General features: G+C 38.9%; 1 protein-coding gene across 1 annotated transcript in view; it reads right to left on the bottom strand.

Moving 5' to 3' along the window:
- CPNE4 (copine 4) overlaps nucleotides 1–16,466 on the bottom strand; it is a 201,979-nt gene that overhangs the window by 95,086 nt on the left and 90,427 nt on the right. Inside the window, exons 4-5 of the mRNA XM_059819136.1 lie at nucleotides 6,407–6,478; nucleotides 2,937–3,011 (exon numbers count right to left, since the gene is read on the bottom strand). Of these exons, the coding sequence (XP_059675119.1) occupies nucleotides 2,937–3,011; nucleotides 6,407–6,478 (147 nt within the window). The remainder of the gene's footprint in view (nucleotides 1–2,936; nucleotides 3,012–6,406; nucleotides 6,479–16,466) is intronic.

Consider the following 16,466-nt stretch of genomic DNA (forward strand, 5'->3'; position numbering starts at 1 on the left):
AAAACCTTTCCCAAGCAATGGTAACTGTCTCCATCAGAACAGGAAAAGCAGTTTGCCTGCCTTTGTGCTTGTAATTTATTATAGCTATCATAAAAACGTAGCTGCTTGTTATGGTAATTGTGACACAGCTATTAATGCAATAGAACCTTTCCAAAAGTTATTGTTCCACTGTAAAGTGTTCTCAGTGGATCTCTTGAAACAAAGATGTACCATCTGAGCTGACTGGACTTCAATAAAACATGAAAATGCAGTTATACCTTCCCAACAAGTACTGCAATAAAAAATATAACCTTTATCTCTGCAAAGTCAGTTAACTAAAGGAAACTTTCACACCTGTGACTTTCCTATAATTTGTTAGTGAATGTTTCAGACACCGCTCCAGGAAAAATTGAGTAGGCTTTACTTGTTTTATGGCCTCTCTAAAACTCTTGCAGTTTTATGTGGGGGGAGTAAAAAGACCCAACAAACATATACTGCCTGTTAAATTAGACCAACAAATTTTGTTTAATCTGCCAAAAATGTCTTCACACCTTTTTCCTTAGTGGAGGAAACTCATACTTTTAAGGACCATAATCTGGATCCTCTTTCAAGGAATTTTCATTTAAAGGGTGCAAGAAGAAAATTCTTGTCCATTCAAGACACCACTGATGGTAATGGACGGAAAGATTTTTTTTTTTTTTTATCCTTAAAGCACATCCAGAACCTCCCCCCACCCCTTCCTTTATCCCCAAGTTGCGAGACATTAGGATTCAACTTGTCTTCTGCCACCCCCACAGCTACCAGTGCAGGAACCCCTGGGGTTACAAAAGTGACCCTGTGTAGCAGAGTGTGAATAATTGCTCCCACAGACTTCCTCTGTCTTTCAGGAGAATCCCAGGCCAGTTCCAGCCCTCATTCTGCTCCTCTGATGTTACATATCTACTCAGGTCTTCACTCCTCTGAGTAGAGAGGGGCATGCAAAACCATGCTTAGGATTTCGTAAGACGGGCTCTTCTCAATTCTCTGATGGGTTTTTTTGACCTTTGCGTGACATCGAGGCACTCATGCTTTTTCACTGTGCTGGTTTTGGCTGAACTATACAATTTAAGTAATTTCAAACCTTAATAACAATAATTACTAATAGTGCCTTGCATCTACTGACATCAAAGTTCATCATAAGCCATACCAAAACCCCTAGCCTCTTCTTATCAACGAGGGAAGCCAAGGTTCAGCCAGGATAAGACCTACATCTCTGGCTGGAGGAAATTGAAAGACTTCTTTCAACTGAAATAGGCTTCAAGTGGTTTTCATCAGCTGAAGACAGGAGTTTTGATTCAGGTAACATACGATGAGTCATTGCCTGAGTTGCACGCTGCACCATCCAGGAATTTTTTATTAGATGAAGCCACCTTGACTGGACATGTTAAAAGGGTAAGAATGACAATGTTCTTGCAATATTTCAGAATGATCCTCCATAATTTATCTCCTTAAAGTGTTTCAACCACTCTTTAAAGCTCTTGCCCAAACAACACTGAGCTGGCTCAGTATCCTTCTAATTTATACCAACAAGAGCCATAAACAATCATAATACCTACATCAGATTACATTTTACATTTGTGGAAAAGGAATGACCAAGTGAAGTCATATTACATTGTACATTTCCTTTCCTTTTTCTAGATGTGACAGCATGTGGAACAGGAAGAAACTTGTGTACAACTTTTGAAATCAGGCCTAAAGATGTCTGTCTAAAAAGGGGTTGTTAAAACTACATTTTGACACCTAAATAAATTACGTGATTCAGAAACACTAAGACTACAGCAACTCTGAAGGAAGAGGTAATTCATCTTTCAGAAGAGAAGCAAATTAAGGTCCTGATCATTTATGATTGTTAATGATCCTGAGCACAGTAATGTTTTTTACCTGTATGTTCTAAACAAATTCTGGTACCATTAATCTTTCTGGGTACTTTCTGCTTGTCTGAGTCTTCCTGGCAGTTTCAACTGAAAATATTATTCATCAGTTACGGCCTGATTTTCGAAATCTGATGTATGTATCCAAAAGTACTCTCACTGATTTGATTTTAAACTACTCACATGTCAAATGTTTACAAGCAGAAGCTTAGAGCATTCGAATCATAAACTTTTGTATACTGTTACCATATCTTTCTAATTAGAAGCAGCTTTATATATAGGAAAGGATTATATAGTAATGGCAGATATTGTGATCGAGTACAATTGTAATCATCTGATCTTCAATTATATGTAAAGCCCTATTATCTGAAGAGGATCATAATCTTATGACACCTATTAATTACAAAGATATTCCCCAGACTACCTCAAATAATTATGTGTCTTCTATTACACTGAAGCAACAGAGAGTGTGCCTTACAAGCAGTCATCTGGATTTCTTGGGCTGTGTATTGCTTGAAGTGCTTATTATATGTTTATTGCTGAACAACAACCGATATTTTCAGAAAGAAGTAGTCCTTATAATAAGGAGCTGTGTTTTGAGTCAGTAGAGAGTTTTCTTATTAAAGGAAAAAGTTTTCAACAAATATGCAAGTCTTTTTCTCACATTCAAGCTACATTTTGTTGAACAAAATGTACATCATGACCGAGCTGTTATGAAGTTTTCTAGCTTTAAGACACTTACTTGAACTATAACATCTTTACTTATAGAAAGCTCCCTTCTCTAAGCACTTCTGATCTGTGGCATTTTAAATAATTAAATTGTCTTGGTTATAGCATAATTAAATTGTCTTGGTTTTAATTAGATTCCCTTGAGATTTTTTTTTAATTACTTTGCAACTTGAGGAAAGCCTCATTGTGAACATTCATCTGAAATCTCTGATGTACTTAATAATATAAGGCAAAAAATATCTGTCGGAGAAAATCTCATCAAATTATATTTGTAGGCATTCTTATATCTTTCAGTAAGGTTAATATCAAGCAGCTTACCTTATCATCCAATTTCCGTGCACTGAATGAAAGTTCAACGTAGTCATCATTGCCAGACAATTCCTCAGCAATCACCTAAATGGAAAGCTACATTTGAGTTTGGCATGGTGTAATGAAAGGGGAGAAAGATGCCATTTTTCAGTGTGAAGACTGTAGACCCTGTTAGGAAACTGAAGTGTGGTACAAGTTAATATGTTTCTCTTTGCAATCAGGAAGGGCTAAGAACGTTCAGTGGATCCCTTCCTCAGCTGATGGGTGGCACCTTGTTAAGTTTACAAACCTGAACCACTTTGTATCACGCAACTATGCCTTGTCAATCACCTGCTAATGGACAGACCCAACCATCCATCAGGGATTCCTTTCCTCTGACCAAGTACTTTTCCTCAGATAGGACAGCGGATAATTGCACAGTCTCACAATGTCCAAAGGGGACAAAAAAGCTATACAAGAGTCGTATTATTTGGGTCTAAAGCTTAGATTATTTTTATGCTGCTTCAGCATCATTTATTTGGTTTGGAAAAAGACGTGAAGTCACCTGTCATTAGTTTCCATGAAAGGCACATTTACAGTAGGAGAGTTCTCCTGGTATAGTTCTTCTGCAATAGCTACATTGGCAAAACCATTTACTGTACACTGAGTCAGAAGAAAGTAACACTAAAACGTGTGATCCTTTCAGATGGTGTAAGCTATGCTGATAAAGATGCCAGTCATTGTGCTGTGCAATGGTGTTAAAAGAAAGCAAACAAAACCAACCAAAACAGCCTTCCTGACTAGGCCATTAAAATGCTTCAGTGGAGAGAAGGTGTTAACCAAACCTGGGATATTTCACTGAAAAATGTTCTTTAAAACAAACCTCATTATATTCTGTTAGACAGTTATAAAATCTTTCCCTATTTTAAATATTCTCCCCAGAGATTAAATTGCCTAAAAGAACCTATTTCCTGGCTGTTTCATGCCCATGGCCACACACTTGGCAGGAACATCAGCTCCCCAGCCAGGCTCAGACCATCTCCACCGCATAGACTCCAGGTCCTCGGGGAGCCGCTGGGACACCCCAACTATTCTTCAAACCAGCTGTAGGCCGCTGAGGTTAGAGCTGCAGTCAGAGCACTGTAGCGTGGGAGGTTTTTACTGCCCATGTATGCAGGCCATGAACTTCTCCGTGCTGGTCACAGCCCGCTCCAGCTGATTTGGCAGTAGGCAGCAGCTACCAACTGCATCCCGTAACATCAACCCACCAGAAGTGCATATGGCACCTCTGTATGAACATATTTAAGACAGGGTGGCAGCTGCTAGAGGCAGGAGGCACAAAGAGAGGTGCAGTAGGAAGGCTGTGAGGCCACCCTAAAAAAGATCCAGGAGGAGGCACAGGGAAGGGGATGTTGTTGAGGGCACAGCTGGAGATAAGCTCTTGGAAGGAGCTGCTCCATGCCAGAGGAGGTACCTCTGAGGGCCTGCAGCCAAGCCGACCTTGGAGGAAGGACACCTCCAAAGGGACTGTGGGGCGTTAAGACTATTCTGGCTGTGACAACTCACAGCAGTGAGCTGTAGTATTTCCTCATGCAAAATATTCACATGCAGCCATGTAGGGGCACAGATGCTTAACCGTGCATGAAAGTACCATCACACAAGCACATATGTGGTGTTTCACATGTTCCAGGAAAACGTGAGCTTGCTGGAAATTTGGTTCATAGAGTGTGACACAACATTTCTCTTTCATGTAGTTTGATGGATTAAAAGGTCATAAGCTGTATATGACAAACAGTGCTCTGGGATTTGCACACCAAGTTTCACAAATATTTTTAACTGAAAATAACGAACTCTTTCTTATAAAGTTTGACAGATGTCCAACTGGAGAAGCTGATCGAGGTTCTGTTTTTATGCCACAGTCATATAATAAAACTGTATTGATGAGACATTACACAGTCAAAGGGCTGATAAAATTCCAGCAAAACATGCTGAGACAGGAATTTTCAAAATCCTACAAAAACCTCATCATTCACAACACTGAACAATTTAGGAAACTAGTATTTGTAACTTCCATACTTGACAGACACCTGGTAGGTACCCCATGTCCAGAAATAATGATACATATTGATTTTGACTTACTCTGTTGAGACAGCAAACTTCCCACACAATATTTTTTGTCTGAGTTCAGTTTTCTCCCATTTGAGTAAAGTTGACTTGCTCTTTAGTACCACTGGCCAGAAGCCAAAGCAAGTAACTAAGTCCATGGTTCATGGTTATCACCCAGTGTTAGGCCAGCAGGGACTATTAACTCATTTTCTCTCATCTTCTGTATATCACAGAGCATTAATTTTTGCCAGAACACTCTACTAGCAAGCCTAACAATATTGTGTTTTCACAAGACTAAACTCCTTCGTGTCCCTCATAGAGGAGGAAGGGTGTACAGAACACCATGCGGATGGACAAGATGAAGTGTGTCCAAATAATCCCAGCAGGCAAAACACAAGTTATTTAGGGACCAAAACTCTCTCCTGGTTCTATTCAGCCAGAAGAGTGGGGAATTCCTTTCCAAACCCAGACCAAAAATTAGTTTCACCTTATGCATTTAAGCAAATCCCTTCCCAGCCAGGCACCAAGGAAGACATCTAAGAAAGAAAATTCCCTGAGCTCTCGAAAGCATTATTTCTCACACTCTGCTATCTCTTCCGTGGCTGAAGGCAGAAAAAAAATCCAAACAATCAAGCCCAAAGAAACCCATCTGGCTAATTGCACATCAATGAAAGAAATCCTTCTCAACCCCATGAGGCAACAGAGCAGAGATCCCCAGAGCAGAATATTTTATTATAGTATTTGTCTTAATGCAGAGCTGCAAATGTCACAAGCATGCTAGGTTCAGTGCAGACAAGCTTGATCTCCCAAACAAGCCAGCGAAGAGAAAGATGAGAGAGAGGTAATACATTGATTTGCAGATTTCAAAATACACATGGGGCTGCTATAACTATCCAGTCCATAATTGCATTACAACACAGCTAAAATACCTAATCTCATCAAACTTCTGCATTTGGTGTTGCTGGGTGCATGTGTGTGTGTTTTCTGAATTGGTTTTATTTTTTTAGAGACTGGAAAAAGCCCAAAGGCCAACAAATATCAGACTCCTTCATGTGTCAAAGCGGGTCAAAATGAATTTCTGAAGGTTCTAGAGCTTCAACTAAAAGTAATCAAGCAGCACAACTTACTTGCTGTCATCAAAGTACCTTAGAAGTAGTAGTAGTAGTAGTAGTAAATATTGTGGCTTCTGTACAAACCATACATTATTTGTTGCCATTTCCTCACAACAAGCATTTGTCAGAAACAGTACAAGTAATCTGTTAAATAAACAGTTTAAATACATTTCTCAATCAGGGGTTATTCTGTTTACTTAGCAGGATGCTTTTAGGGAGAATTAGTCACATTAGATGTTTCTAAATAACAGGAAAATAAGAGTGTATTTAAGACTGACTTACTGTTATAGATGACTTTCCTGCTGTATTCCCATGTTTCAGTAAGGACTTGGAGAGTTTCCTCTGAGAAACAATCTGCACAAAAATAAAAACAAAGGGGGGAAAAAAAGAGAATCTGTAGTAAATACATGGCTTATTGTGATTTCATTTTTATGTTGCCTTTTTTTTGTATCAAGGTAGTGATTAGAGTTAGCACAGTAAGACCACGACTGAGAAGAAAGGTTCCGCAGGAAGCCTGCAGACAGGATGCAATGGAAGGACAAAGCAAGTAGATGGGGTCAAGCAGAATGGGAAGAATACAATTCACCGAGTTGAAGAAAGTAGTGGAAATTGCGCTGCAGACTTTCCTCAACTATTGCTGTGATGGCAACAGCAGGACAGAAGCAAGCTTTAAATGGACTTAGAATACAATAATGGGGGGAGCTGTACACAGCACATCTATCAGAGATGCCTCCAAACCCCATTTATTTTTATAGGAAATTGAAGTCTGTTTCAGAGAGAAAGCATTTATTTTATTTCAAAATATCAGCAACTCTAAACTCAGGAAAGAAGCAAGCAATCTGCCTCACAGTGTTAGTTCCGAAATTGTAACAGGTACCAAACCTGCCCTGGAACTCAGCATTGCAAATTAACTTGTCCATTGACCAATTTATAAATGTACTCAAGTAACAGTTATCAGAGTGACACTGACAAAAGATGTTATTTCTTATACCAATAATCATTAAACTTCCCTAACAATCTTGAAATGTTTAAAACCAGATCAGTAAAAATATTAGAAAAGGAAAAACTCTGACAGTAATGCATAATTCATAAGCTACGGTGATGTCCCAGTATACTAGGTTCCTCTTCTCTGTAAAGTAAATGCTGTATTAATTTATTTAGTTTTTAATTGGAAAACTTCAAAATGTAGACAGATGTAGAGGTAACTCCAAACTCAGCTTAGGAATCACAATTAATATTATTTTCAATGTGACAATATTGCAGCAGGATTGTGCTGTGCCAGGTGCTGTGCAGATACTGAGCAGAAGACTGCTTCTGCCCTGGGAAAAACCCTAACCTCTGGATTGTGGCTTTTGTACTAGAAACAGTCCTTTCCCCCATCTGACATTACTCAGACAACTTCATCCGGATGGCTAATCTATAACACTTCAAATAAAATGATCCACAAATAGACATCTTAGGCAAAATATGCAGAAGTACTAGTTGTAAAAGAGAGGCAATCATCACGGGAAAAGAATGGCTCCAGGCCCTTCATTAGAGTCCTAGGCATCATATACATTTCAGCAATAACCACATCAGTAGGTAACGGCCGGAGTCAGAGGAGTGTGAGTAACGCAAAGTCACGGCCAGGCAAAAAATGTGCTGTGAGGTAAGAGTGAATAGGATGTAAATTTTAGCCTAACATCACATGGGAAACATGTTTGTCGCCCATTAGTTTGCTGAATTGAACAGAGAAGCAAACATGGCACCTCAGATTATCCTCAGCTACTGTCATGACCGAGGCAGGAGCAGAGAAGCAAGTTTTAAATGGTCTTTAAATGTGAGACAGGAGAGCCATCACAGGACCGGATAGCAGGCTTGCCACAGGGCGGGACAGGACAACCAGAATCACTTTGTTCAGCTTCTCAGTCCTAATGTAGGACCAGTTACACCTGGGTCAGCTGTACCTGACAGACAGGTGTCTAATCAGTTCTTAAAGATATCCTGAGGTAGCGGGAAACACCCTTCCCTGGCAATTTATTATGGTATTCATTATCCTTACTGTAAATGTATTTTGCTAACAGCTAATCCAATTCTCTGCAGTTTAAGCCCATTATTTCTGTCCATGCACCATGAATAAGTAAGACAATCTTTCTCCCTTCCTCTTTGAGGCAATCGTTGTATCTGAAGACTAATATCAACTCTCCACAGTCTTCTTTAGACTACAGAACCTAAGTTTACCCTATCTTTCCTTTTTGACCAAATTTTCTAGCCCTCAAACTGCTCTCTGCTGGTGGTCCATATCCTACTCTTAAAATAATGCTGAAAATTGGACATAATACTCCAGGTCCTTCCTACGTAAGAAGAGCTTCTCATGCCTTGCAAGCTATGCTGCTGATACAGTCCAGAATTGCATTTGACTTATTTTACGAACACCAAGATACTGTTAACTAATGTTCATTTTACGGCCATTTCAGACTGCTGGCTGTTTCTTACCCTGCATTTTTGCAGCTGGCTATTACTCAAGTGAGTAATTTAGCACTCGTCCTTTTTGGACTGCCTTCCTTAAACCAGCCTGCTGCCATCATCTCACTCACTTTTCCAAATTAACTTTTGGATTTCACCACTAGTATTGGACAGTGGCAACCACAGACAGGAGTACAGGTAAGATGACCAGTACTGCCAGAATTCAGATGTCCTTTTTCTTCCCTAGCATCTTGGAAAGATTGTTTGCTGTGACCCTTTAAGTCACCCATACCTCTGGGTTTTTTGCCACCTAAACAGGTTCAAGCAAAAATCATTGCGCTCCTGTGAACTGTGAGGTGCAATTTAAAAAAACCTTGTTTGAGATTCTCAGATGAGAGGTAATACAGAAATACGACAGATTATTCTTAATACATCATTAAAGTACTGTTCTGTACCAACCAGACAATGAATTCTAGCAGCTGGGGAGCAGGACCCATTTATCTCTATGACCTCACCTCCTTCCCTGAGATACACAGACAACTTTGTAGAATACATTAAGCTCTTCCACTGAAAGCTGTGGGTATTGTGTAGAAGAAACTTTTTCAGATATGTTACATATATATATATACCCCCAGTATGAGATAGAAATCAGATGGGAACCTGTCCTTCAGCTAGCCTCTTTTAGAAACAACAGGACTTGTCCCTCTGAACTACCCAAATTCCTACAGCTCCCTTTGCTGCTTTCAAAAGCGTCCCAGCTTTCAAGAAGCATCGGGCAGACAGAAACCTGAACCTCAGGAGCTCCCATGCAGGTGGCAGATAGACGGCTCGCAGTTCCAGAGAAGATAATTTATTCTGACATTCCCATTATTAGATCGCATTAACAAGACTTGCTCTCTAAGCCATTAGCATCGTTGTGACACAGGAAGCACTCTACATATGTAAATATGTGTATTTGTGTGCAAGTGTTTATCAGTTGTTAATTAAGTGGCCAGTAAAATGAATCTTCCATCTGGCAACAATGTGCCAGCATCATTGCCTCAAACTGTAATTAGTGATTTAGGATCTGCAGACTATCATTGCAATAACTGTCAAGGAATCTATTTTCCTTAGCAATAAATTGCCCATTTTGTTTATGCACTGTACAAACCAGCTCTCATTGGTTAAAAGAACCACTTCTAAAGAAGCTGCCGTCAATTATATATCATATTTATTGTTTATGCATCAGTGTAAATCTTCTTCTGAACATTACCATAAAAAGCATTTGCTGACATGATTGCCAGACACCAAGTCCTAAACAACAATAACTCGAGGGCCTAGAAAACACTTGCCTAAGTTCAGAGTTACAGAAATGGCTGAACTTGCAAAACGGCTTACAAGAAGGTAATTAACTACAGGTCTTCCATCTGTCAGGAGCCTTTGGTTTGACTCTTGCTTCAAAAACTTGCAATTTAAAACTTCAACTTCAGAGAAAAAGGTGTTTTGTCCAAAACTGATGTGAAGAAGTGCAGAAAATAAATGTCTCTCTTCTTTCCAAAACACAGATAGTAGAATCCAGTTCAGCTGTAATAAATCTCATTACATTTCCAGAACGTGTTTTTTCATGAACATTTTATTAGAAGCATGACCTACTGGTGAACAAATGGATGTAGAAACCTCAGGGATTTAAGAGGTGACACAGTTCTGGTCTGAGACAGCCACACGTGCAGTAATACGTATCATACTGAATACGTTTGCAAGAGGTGGGAATAGGAACAGAATGTAAAAGCTGCTGCTCTGTTTCAGAGAGGGAGGATACGCACATGAAGTGATTCCTATTTATCAAATATGCAATCATCTCACCAGAAAATCATCTCAACTAGATTTCTGGTCTGCGGTGCGAAGGGATATCAGCTCCTTGCTAAGACAGGGATGGGAAATTCCCTTGAAGATGATCTAAATTTGCCTTATTACATACAAGTCCAAATAGGTTAAGAACAGATCTGAACAGATGCTCTATATTGCTGTAATTAAATCTGGATTCACATGTTGCCCTTTGATGCTATTCCAATTTAAAATATATAAAAGGTGCTTTGCTTTTTTTATTTCAAAAGTATGAACAGATGCAACACCTTGGATAAAAGCGCTGAGGCACTGACACCAGCTGTGTACAGTGCATTGCTCAGCAGTCACTCAGAGACAAGGACTCTGATGAAGGTTTGCTCTCTCCTATGTCTGAGTCGTGACTAATCAGCACTGTGTAAGATGAGCTGTGAAATATTTTACCCATTTACCTGGCTTGTGTAAGAACCTTTAAAAATACATTTCTCTATGTGGTCATTCCTTAACCAAATATAGGAATAACTTTCAATAATATCATACAGAATTCCCAATGCTTATAAATCAAACTAACGAGAAAATTTCAATATGGCTTTTTAACCTAGTGATATAGCTTTGGCAGGAACAGATAAATCCCATATATCATACTGAGAAGTACTTTTTACATTGACAGTTGGGTCTGGTGCAAGTTCTTTCAACAGCATTGACTCAGTTTTGCAAAGTTCCACCCTGAGCTGGGGGCCTGATGGTCACACTCCACATTTCCTCTGGGATCAGAAAGCCGTGTGGTTTTTGTTTATTTCCTTCCTTCAATTAAATTGACTTGTACAATATCTAGCTCTGGACATAACACCAATATTCTTTTGTTAAAGGCTTCTTGAAATGTCCATGGATAATGGCCATAGCTCCTTTTCTATTTATGTGCTATGACACTTGGCTTTTATTAACCCTTGTGACATGTGAACCACTGGTCTCTGAATTTGACAGAACCAAGGACTGAGCAAGTACTCTGCTTAGTGACATGTAAGAGTGTATGCAACTTAGCTTTGTGGTTATGAAACTGGAAGATTAGGATCATTTTAAACAACTCCTTCAATGTCTCAAGTTCTTTATTCAGACTGGGCTCTTCTGCCCATTGGACTTTCTTACAGGAACCCCAAATTTAGTTATTTAGACAGACAGGTTAGGCACAAATTTCCCTCCACAGCACACAATGCCAAGAAGTCTTTGTATCTCTTCCTTGCCAGCTGGGATAGTCAGACAAAGAGCTTTAGCAGAACAATCATTTCCCAGCACCCCTATATTAATTCTTCTCCCAGATGTGTTATTCCTGTTACACGGACTTGCACAGTTGCTTAACTTTCGCCTAGCAGACTCAATTCTTTTCAGGACTGCAAAGAGCACCTAGTGACATTTTATTAGCGTTTTCCCCTTGATCCAAATGCCTTTTACACAGACTGAATCTTCACCAGCAAATGCATTCACTCGCCAAGCGCAGAGGCCTTGGTGCCACACACAATACAACCTCGAGTCTGCAGAAGCAATCTCCCATGAAACAGCAACGTTACCTGTACAAACAGAGCGTTTTCCTAACAGCTTTCACTAGAACTGTGTTGATATATTAAGCAAAGAAAAGTAGCTATCATACTCTTTCCAAAAATGTCTCTCTTGAACCTTTCAACAACCCTTACAAAAATCTGCAAATTCTTCTCTAGACTTCTAACTGCCCTCCAGTGGATGTTCATCCCTGATCAGCTCCTTGGCTTGATAGGTCTTCTAACTCAACAAGCATTACTTTCCCCTCCTCCCCTAGGCACTACTTCAATTTGTATCTTTCCAAATTGCAGCTGAACTACTTCTCTAGCTGCAGAATGACCACTGTAAGCTCTCAGGCTTGTCCATGGTTTTGACATCATGTTAGCTCATGCATCAATGTCCAGATTAAGCCTCATGAATATTCCACTTGCTTTTGGACTGCTAAGCTACTCACCTTCAGCTGTGATACTACCTACCAATCCTCTACGGAACCTCTCTGAGCTAATCTTCTCATCTTTTTGCTAACAATATGCATGCACTTCCCAAGTGGCATATTTCACTCAGCTATCAGCATCTTTTTTTAAACATGGCTCTACTTTGTTACAACAGTGTGTACACCTCCCTGTGGTGGTGTTTGTGAGGCCAGCCAGGAAGCACATCTGCCCAAACAGCATTTCTCTGTGATGTAAAGATTTACATTTAACAGTACCACAGCTCCACTGCCTCCTCCCTCCTTAAACTTCAGCAAGGGGTAATTCTGTACTCTGCACTTGTCTTTTCTAAGCATTTTGCCTCAGTTATTAGTTATAATTTAGTTATAATTTAGTGTCTTAAGATGGGCTCAGTTAATAGCCCAAACTGAGAAGACTAAGACTTCATACTTACATCAGCCTTCCATATTTTCATTTTGTTTTTCTCAATTTAGAAAAGTGAACAAACATGTTCCTTTTCAAAGGGCATTCTTCAAATTCCTGTAATACAGTGTCAGTTGTCCTTCTCCAGTTAAATTAACTAATAGCTACTAAAACATTAAATGCTTCAAACCCACTTTATAAGAAATCTGTCTCTATCTTACTGTCATCCTCTTTGCCTGCACCCCACTGCTTGTAGAGAGAAGATGAACGTTATTTAAGCCTTCTTGGGTTGTCCTCCACATTCTTGGGAGGAACCACTGTCTTGTGTCTTTCCATCACTAGTTTCGGATTTTTTTGCTTGTACCATGTTGTGCTCAGCATTGCTTGGATTCAAAAAGTGAGACAAGTACTTGTGAAATTTCAGCCTCCAAATTTACATTGCTCAGCACTGTACAGCCACCTGCCTTTCTAAAACAACAGTTGACTTGAATGAGTTTTTCAGAGCCTCCTGAAGTTACAGCTTTTTGAATTGTTTGCTACAAAGGGTGCTAAAATGCACAGCTGGCCTAACCTAAAGCATCTTTTACCTAATTTCTGTTCCTTTCTTGACAAGCAATTGCTATCTTGCCAAGAGATTTTAACACATACAATTACAATTACTTGACTGTGTTTCCAAAATAATTTTCATCTTCGGTGTATAGCAGGAGAAGGATTCTATGATATGTAAAACTCAGGACATAGTCATATCAAAAGTATTTACTAGTTATGGTACACGCTCTCTTAAGCTCTCCTCTTCTCCTCTTCTTGCATAAAAATAAACCCTTAAAAGCACAGCTTTTTCACAGCTATAAAGTCTGCGAAGTGAAGGACTGTAATACTTTCATGATATTGCTGTAAGTAGAATGATACAATCAGAGTGGCTAGACAAATGATTTGAGATGTAACATTTGTAAAATGTCTCTTGAAGCTTGTCAATTAACATATGAGTGTGCTTTTGCTCTAATCCATTTAAGTCAAATACTATAAGCTTCTAAACACCCACAAATAAAATGTCAGACTTTACTTACATTTTACCTGTGTGGGTAAATGACCGATTTAAGCACTTTACTTACATTTTACCTGTGTGGGTAAATGACCGATTTAAGCAAGGGCAGAAGAACGGAGGTAGCTCTGGCTCACACTGTAAAAACTGTCTCTCCTTCTTCACGCATTCATCTTTAGCCTGGTTTTTGACAAAGCAAGATTTATACAACTCTGATGTGCTAGTGTCTGTCTTGCTATCTATCCCCCAGCTGTTTCTGAACCCACCAAATAATTTCCCTGAATGGTCGCAGACAGTCAAAAATGCATCAAGCATGCTACATTTCAACATGAAAAGAGACCAGACAGCAGGTAGATGCCAGTGACATTACTCCACTCTCATGAAAAAAAGGTTTGGGGGATGAGTTCACCCCTTCACAGATGCCAAGAAATCCCTACAAGAGAAGAAGGTCAGATGCATATGTCCATAATGAAGGAAATGTCATTCTGTCTGCTCACAGAATTCATGTTTCTTGGTAGAGCCAGTTTTATTGTGATAATCATCCTCCCCATACCTATGACACTTTCTGTACCATACTCACCACTCTTGAAGATTTCTTTTGCTCCCTATAGTATTGATCAGCTCACAGTCTATTTACAGCTGAATTACACCTCTCCCTGTCTTTGTTAAAAATCTGTACCTGAAAATAGTCAATCAAAACAGAACACTGAGATAAAAAGGTATCCCTATAACAAGAGGCAATAATGTTATTACAGGAAAGAGCTTATCCATAGCATAAAAGGTCTTTGAATTTAATTAGTATATAGGGTAGCAGCCCTTTTATAATTAGTCATAATAATAACGCATTATAATAGCAAACTAAATTTTAAATTACTTTTCTAAAGACTGCTACAGTAATTCATACAAAAAGATAAAGTATGTAAAAACAAAGCCGTACAAACTGTACAAGTAATTCCATTAACTTTGACTGGCAAGATTAATCTAGAACTGAAAATCTTACAGCTTCAGAGATCATGCTGCAATGGCAAACCAAGAGCTTCCTGGGGATAACTGAGGTGTTTAAATGGTTAGCCAAAGTTAGGGAAGAGTGCTGCATTGATGATTTGCTTGTGCTCTGAGTCAGCCCTGGTAGAAAATTACATTCATATCTAATAAAGTGCATTATTCATCCCACTAATGAATTGAGCAACTTCATTTGGAGGAGATCAAAGGCCAAATATTTAAAGGTATTTATATACCTAAGGAGGCATACAGACATCTAATGAGATTTAGGAATTCAAATACCTTGAAAAAACTGGTCCTATGTCTTTTGCACCGCAGAAGCAGTCAACAGTCTATTAAACAAATTTTCTCATACAAACTACTATTTCAATTTAATTAATTCAGGTACGATCATGGCTCTTTTAGCCTTTCTCCAACTCAAGAGCAAGGGGATTTGCAATGGCTGAAACTGAACTAAAAATCAGTCAGCATTTTCAAGTGCATAATCTGCTGATGGCATATATTATTAAAAGCGTACAAGAAACAATAATACTCATTACCGAGAAGGAAGATTTTCAATCCGATTTGTACACAAATGCATGTATGGGAAATATTAAATCTCTAAATAATACTTGAAAAGGTTCTTGGCAGGAAAAGATGTACATCTCTACAGTTTTCTTTACTTGTGCTACTAGTTGAGCAAGTAAGGGAGTTGTGAATTGTAACAATATTTTAACACTTCTGCAAATTAAAAGAAACCAAACAAGGGATGGAATCACAAATTTGAAACAGCTGTGGTAAGTAACAAAAGAAAAGCCACAAAGGCTATTCCCACACTGCAGAGCTGGGATGGTTCACAGCATTTAAGAAATAACATCTTTACTGGTTCCTATAATTTAATGATGTTGCAGGCACAGCTGAGCAGTAATGAAGAATGTCTTGGCAACATAAGTTTGTTTACTTCTCATCAGAAAATGATTATTCATAGAAATAATTTTTGTGAGTTCTTAAAGATCAGGCTGAGACTTCTGGGTGAAACTTCATAGGAAAAAAGTGTTCCTAAGCCATCCTCCTGATACTTAATTCCTGTGTGGTGAAGAAGTTAACTTTAGCTATTAGAATGTTTGCGCCCCTACTGTACTAAATGATGCAATTTCAATGCTTTATAAAGTTTATGGAATATAGAACTGAACAATTCCAGTAAGAGAGCTTTAGAGAGGCTTGGAACACATGAAGGCACTAACACATAAACAGAAAAGGACTTGGGTTTGGGATTTTGCTATCCCAGCTGAATACCACGAAAATTAGGTTATTAAATTTTTGGCAGTGTTTGTCTATATAAGAACTTTTTTCTATTGTTTTTTGTTGGACAAAAACCCCTGAACCACTAAATAAAAAAAAAAAAAAAAAAAAAAAAAAAAAAAAAAATCTATCTCTTGCCTCTCGAAACAATCAATCACAGTTTTTGTGAGCAACCAAAAAGCAGCAGAAATATAAAACCTTCAGTGATTGGACGGGGATTCAGTTGGAAGTGATTAGTCTGGGTGCGTGGAGTGCCTGAACACTTTTCCTAGGGATGGGGAGGGGGAAAGGGAAAAACAAAGAGGAAAGAGAAGGGGAAGAATTTACTCTGCTCAGTTACAGACGACATCTGTAAAATCACAAC

Source organism: Gavia stellata, chromosome 6, assembly GCF_030936135.1.
Source record: "Gavia stellata isolate bGavSte3 chromosome 6, bGavSte3.hap2, whole genome shotgun sequence".
Taxonomy (NCBI): Eukaryota; Metazoa; Chordata; class Aves; order Gaviiformes; family Gaviidae; genus Gavia; species Gavia stellata.